Here is a 6,840-nt window from a genome sequence, read left to right on the forward strand (position 1 = left end):
CTTTCTGTTAAAATACTTCCCGGACTGGAAACTGGATAGGACTTCCTATTAATAAAAGCCCTCGATCCTAAACTGTCGCCCACAACCTGAACTAACGTGAGAAACGTTAGTTGTTTGTGTTCACGTAGCAAGCGTTATACGTAGAAAGAAGAAAGAAGAAAGAAGAAAGAAGACAGAAGCTTGAAAGCAACAACCGGCGGCTAGTGATGTTGTGAGTCGAATAAGCCGTATCGTTTTCTGTCTGATATTTTATGTTACTGAGATGTGCTCAAAGCATGTTTGAAGCAACTAATCAACGTTACTTAATTATTAATCAGTATTAATATTAACGGAACGGATGTTTGCCGGCGAAATCCTGTTGCGACAGCTAGGTTTCGTTAGCTAGGCTGTACGGTGTAATTGTTAGCTAGGTTAGAATATCAAACATGATTCTGTATGAGTGGCTTTGAATTCATCTGTCGTATATTAGCTAGAGCGTTAGCGAGTAGCTTCATGAAAGCAGACTGTCAATGAATGGGCTAGCTAACGTTACATCATGCAGTTCTTAGTTTTCTCTAGCTACATAACCTCGCTAGCTGGCTTGCAGCTTGTGTGGGAATCACATTGACAGCTATCTTAGCTAGGCACTGCATTTTAGTTAGCCTAACGGCTAGTTAACGCTAATGAATTTATGTTTTGAGTGCCCAATACATGGTATTGTTGATTCACAGCTTTGAACACTACTTTTAGTTGATCAGGAAGGAGTAACTTTATTTAATGGTGTGATGTAAATCCAAACCAATTAGGTAGTTAGCTAGCATAGGTAGTTTATAAACTAAGGTAAGGTTGGAACCATTTCAGACGTGACCCACATTTAACAAGAGAGGCACACTTCCAGCTAGATGGAAGTATTTATTTCAAACCTTAGACAAGCTTAAAATTTGGCAGGTAGATTATTATTTTATTTTTAAAGCATATTGCAAATATCCTTGTCATTTTTGTATCAATACACATTAATATGCATCGCGCTCATCTTCGCCTCATATCTCTCATATAGGCCTTTTCTGCTAGCATAGTAAAACATTTCATGAATTTAACCGACGTGATGAACTCCAACTTTCTCGTTACCTTTTTAAACATCATTTCAGGTTTCTTCCGAGATAGAGCATTGGAGCGTAACTTCTGGAGAAAACGGTGGTGTAAAAACATTAAAAGAGAGAATTTCCTCTGCTGTGATTCATAAACCTGAGCTACTGAGTGTAACTCTCAGTCGTGGGCTGTCTGCCTGTCACAATTTGGTAGTGTATATTTAGAGCATAGTCTTAATCCGCAGCCGAACGGCAAAGGACTATGCAGTTTATATTTATATTAGTCTAAAATCTAATTTCCTTGCATTTCATTACCATGTCTTCCCTATGTCTGTTTGAGGGGAAAAAAAAATAATTCTGATAAGCATAAGCTATCACATTGACATATAATGTTACCGGGTTATACATTATACACTCATATTTGCTATGTTTGTTTAGCTTTTTAATCTTCTGTCTTGCTTTTATGCTTATTACCAGTAAAAGCAGCCGCTGACCACTTCTTTGGCAGAGGCCGGCAATGCGGGGCTTCCGCTCGAAGCTGGACGCAGGTGCGCCACTCAACCTGGCCGTGGAGACGGAGAAGGCACAGGCACTGCTCCAGACCTTCAGCACAGCGTCGCTGCTTGCCAGTGCAGCCCTCGGTGCCTTCTGCTTCTTGGCCGACCACGTCCTGGCGTTGCCCTTCATCCAGCAGCATGTGTGGCTCCGTGCAGCACTGGACAATTCGGTGCATGGTGCTGTTGGCCTGTGGTCCTGGGCCATCGTCATTGGTCTGAGGAAGAAGAGCGACTTCTATGAAGTAGCACTGGCGGGTTTCCTTGCCTCAGTCATCGACCTGGATCACTTCTACCTGGCTGGATCGCTGTCACTCAAGGTAGGTCTTTTTTTGACTCATTTGACTATGCATGTATGCAAGTTTTGCTGAAGGGCTAGTTCCAGAACTGATCTCCATAACTACAAAACATTTGAAATGCAAATTGCATGTCCTAAGAACACAATGAAATGTTGCTCTTTCAGTTATCTTAATTCATCCGTATAAACCGTTATTTTAAAATGTCAGAACAGTTGCTTTTACTGGCATAATGTGTTGTGTGTTTGAAATGTATTAATTATCATGCCTCATAAAATAAATTTCTATTACTCAGTTTTTATCCACTCAGTTACCATGCCAATACATGTTGGCCCTGAAGATGATCAGGTCATGCGCCCACATGCGGTAAACGTAGCCAGACCATATTTAGACCATGATTTATTTCATCCAAAGAATAGTCCTTTAATCTGTAAAGGAGCATGCTGTATGCTATCATATTGCCACGCAAACCAAATTATGAGGATATTGTAAAGGGGTGCTCAGTAAATTTTTTTGGGGGGGGATAATAACAATACTGAACAAATATGCTTGGCAGATAGCTAATCATTTTCACACTCTTTAGAGTTATAGACTTAATATTGGGCTTGCAGGTCTTTCCTGTAGGAAATTGTTCAGTCAAATGTCCTTCATTGCTCAGTGACTAAAAATGGCCCAATGGCAAGAGTTAGGCTGGAGTGCTTAGTATTCACCAGTTGCCTAACTACTTTGAGGACATTGTGTACCCTTTGGAGTGTTAGTCTAGGTTAATAATTTAGGGCTGTGTGAAATGGTCAACAGTACTCTTTTGTGATTACATATTGCGATTGGGATATGACTTGGCAACATACTTGCTTGCGTAATTTTGAAAACAATTTACCTTTGTTGGATCATGCAGAGTTATCAAAACACCCACAGAATTCTCACTTGGAATATTTGAGAATACCCAGGATGTTTTGAAAATATTTGATAATAGTCAGTGTCCAAAAAACCCCCATAAATGCACCCTATGATTTATTAGAGTTCATTTTAACAATTCAACCTTCTTCCATACCAAAGTTGTAAAGGCCAATATGTTAACAATTAACAGTACATATGAAAAGACTCTTAAGTATTTGACTGATGCAAGAAAACAAAAGCCAACGATCCAGCCAAGTCTAGCTTGTCTGCTGGTCATCAGTCATCATGTCTGTAAATTAACTTCACTCCTGGAGGGCCAAATCTACTGCAACGTTTTCGACTGTCTTTTGTCTTACATGTTCAGATCACAGCTGAAACAGATTAGTCAGTACTAGGAAGACACAAAACTGGTGCAGTGTGGTGGGCTAAAGCCGATAGCATGGAAAATGTAATGATGTGTTTCAGCATCATTTGTTCATCATTATCGCAACATTAAGCTTTACAATACTGATCCTGCTGAATCTCTGCAATATGCAAATAAGCTGTCTAACAATTCACATTTTTGACTCGTCTGTGAGCATCCTGATCAGTGTAAGAGGTTGCAATTGCATGATTCAACAAACACAAATAGCCCTATGTGAAGCTCTAGTGGTTTTGAATAGGATATTTGACATCTTATCCAGTGTATAATTAAAATTTTGTCAAAATAATGCAGATCAGTCATAATTTATTTCATGTCAAGGGATCAACAGTGTGGTTTAAAATCTTTGAAGGCATATTTCTTGCAATTACAAAATCTATACAGTAGTATAATAATAATGCAGTATTTCTGATAGTATATACTACCTAATAGGTCAGTCACACTGAGCCATCATGCATCCCTCTGTCTGTGTCAGCCATTTATGAGGGGCCCAATTGTATCCGTCCTATGTGTGCACCGGAGGTGCTATGAAGCAGTGTGAGATGAGGAATACTTTGATTATGTTCAATTCTGCAGTTCTTCGCAGGCCTCTTCAGTCTGCAGATATAGCACACATAGCTATGTTGGTTACATGGCCTTGTACTTTTCAATAGTACATATTTTCCTGTGAATAAGTTAAATTACATTATGTAACCATAACCCTTGCTATACTGCATGGATTATGTGGGTTTTGGTAGACCACACAGATAACTTGGATTTTTCTAAGTTACCTAGCTGCCTGTTCAGTAACTAGGGACAAAAGCTACTTCGGTGAGAGACCTAAAAGCAGCTTCTCTTCCAGGTATCCTGGGAGGCTGCAGGGGGCCCAGATAAGAAGTTGAGATTTCTTTTAATGTCTTGGTGCTTAGCCCATTTGAGGTTTCCTTCTCATGTATTTTCTGTGTCGTCCCACATGGCGGCGGGTAGGCGGCACTGAACCTGCCACGGCGACCACCGCTGCACTGCTCCACGCTTATCCCGGCAATTTGCTTCTCGCTGCGCCTACTCATGTGGGCATGCCGCCTGAAGGACTCATGGTGCTCACTGCCTTGGATGCTCTTCATCTCGCTCGCCTCACACCATGTTCGCGACGGCGCCCGGCACGGCCTGTGGGCGTGCCCCCTCGGCCACACGCCGCCCATTTCTTACTGGCTGTACATCACCATCACGGCCACCCTGCCCCACCTCTGCTCTGTGCTCATGTACCTGACTGGCACCCGGGACATGATCTCCACCAAGCACGGCGTGGCCATCGATGTCTGACCCAGCCTGGGACTCTGCAGGTGCTCCTGCACTGCAGCAGTCTGGGCCTGCAAACACTAGTGTGACCTTCTGGTCCTCTGCTGTATTGTATCTATGGTCATTTTAACTAGCTGTTCAGGTGTCCCTTTACTATCAGGTTTAATGATTCTGCTCTTGGATCTGTGCAAAAGAGGGACTCAAGTTGCCGTTCTCGTCATTTTTGCCTGTTGGATGGATGTTAACAAGCCCACCAGTCTGTTTTACACTTGTGATGGTTCAAATAAGATGATGTTTTCCTTTCTTACTTTATTTATTGTTTATTAAGTAAATTATTTTTAGTGTAACCAGGCAGGGGCTGCGTTTGCCAGATGATGGTTGTTACATGCCCTCAGGTCTCTCAGGCAGCGTGAGCACCATGTTTGCAGCCCAGAGATTACTCACTTGGCATCATATTGCAGTGCTGCGCTCTAGCCATTGCATCAGCACTGCAGCCGCTCTACTGCTGGCCAAGGGGACAGATGACAGCAGAGACTGGCAGCTTGGCGTGCTCCTTCCGATCAGATGAGGAAACCTGACAGATTTTGTGCACAGATGATCTTATCCACAGGTGATAATTTATCTTAGCATAACAAATTAGCCTTCTATGTTGTGCAATAATAGTCTAGAAATGTGATTATTAAGGATACAGTCTGCAACTGCTTGCTGCAGGAAGGCTATATGTACAGTTTCACTGGGCAGAGATTAGGGCATTAGAATGAGTGCAGTCTAATTAGACATGGGCACTGTACTCCAGCAAATTTAGTTTTAAATGAAACAATGACTTTGTGTAGTGGATGTATTTACATATATATCGGGTAAGTCAGGATTCACAGCCCCAAATTTGCAGTCTGCAATTTCAGGGGACCATCATTCCTGTTTGTTTTGGAGGGCTTTTTGCCTTTTGTCTAGAGTAAGTGAGGTTCAGTTCAGGCCACTTCTTTGGTCAGTCATTTTTAGGCCCTTATTTATAGTGTATTTTCATTCCCTTAAAGTCCTGCTGAAAGGTAAAATGTCCATTATGTTTGAAGGCATTTGGATGGATTAGAGCAATTAAAATGCCTCTGTACGCTTCAGTTTATCTTGCTGCCACCAGAGGTCACTTTATCAATAAAGTTCCACTGTCTATGCTACCATGTTACAGGTATGTTTTGGATAATGAGAAGTTCATTTTTGTCACACCATAGTAAATCAGTCTTCAGTGTAAGATTCTGGCTCTTTCATATGCCACTTGCATTGAGCATCGCTGTAAGTAATGACTAGCCCAGTTACCTTTATTTATCTATTTGCTGACAAGGGACATTGGGACTACAGCTAAGGGTAACAAAAGCCCAACTCCTCTCTTTCATGTTTACAGTTACTGTGTAATTGTCAGTGTATAATTGTACAGATTGTGTAATGTTCTGCACATTTTCGTTTCATTGTTATTTTTGCATTATTAACATATTGTCAAATATGTGCCATAAATCATATTTAATTAAAGTCTCACTAAAATCAGAAGATGGATAATGTGTACTCTACAGCATTTTATTTCTTTGATTGAGTGGACACTTTCTTTAGCTGATCATTGAAATATTACTAAAATATCAGACTGCTGTGACAATCCACCTGTCATTTCTGTGTTGCCTCAGCTTGCATCACAACCACTGGCAAACCCTCTCCCTTCTCTATACAAGCAACAGTTCAAGCAAATGTTTTTTAGCCAGTCTGCACAGTCTGCATTTAAAAGGTATAGCGGCATATTAGAGCGCTACTGTTCAATCTCCATCTTCTGCTGTGTGAGTTAAGTGGTGATTCAGTTACAGAGCCTAGGAGTCCTACAATCCAAACAAAGCAGCAGGTGATTTAAGACCTTGGCCAGATTGTATAGTCACAAGTTATTGATTAGGCTAGACCAGAGGTTTTCAAACCAATCTTGGACCCCCGGCCAGTCCATATGCAGCTCCCAGCATACCCGAAGCAAGTAATAACTTGGCAGTGCAGCCTGATTACCTGTCTACTATTTGGATCCTTATGCTACTATTTGGATCTTATATTGGATTGAAAACCTGTGAGCTAGTCCCTAAAGTGGAAAATTTAGACTGGCCTATTTTTGCTCTTTGTTGTCACTGCAGGATTCTAGGAATTTGAATATTATATGTTTCTCTGCAAAGTTAAACATTTATGGAAATTAGATGTTTATGCAAATATTAGTGATATGGACATAATGCCCTCATTTGGTTTTGTTATTCTTCAAATGACAAAAAAACAAACACAAAAAAAACCCCCACGAAAACAGGAAGTATTTT

General features: G+C 41.1%; 1 protein-coding gene across 1 annotated transcript; it reads left to right on the forward strand.

Annotated features, from left to right (window-relative positions):
- Positions 1-20: 20 nt before the first annotated feature.
- On the forward strand, positions 21-6,052 carry tmem267 (transmembrane protein 267). The gene is made up of 3 exons (XM_027010383.3): positions 21-211; positions 1,545-1,941; positions 4,202-6,052. Exons 2-3 carry the CDS (start codon positions 1,585-1,587, stop codon positions 4,535-4,537), a joined length of 693 nt encoding a protein of 230 aa, XP_026866184.1. The 5' UTR covers positions 21-211; positions 1,545-1,584; the 3' UTR covers positions 4,538-6,052.
- Positions 6,053-6,840: the final 788 nt, after the last annotated feature.

The sequence above is a fragment of the Electrophorus electricus genome, chromosome 19 (assembly GCF_041902795.1).
Source record: "Electrophorus electricus isolate QZ-2024a chromosome 19, ASM4190279v1, whole genome shotgun sequence".
NCBI lineage: Eukaryota > Metazoa > Chordata > Actinopteri > Gymnotiformes > Gymnotidae > Electrophorus > Electrophorus electricus.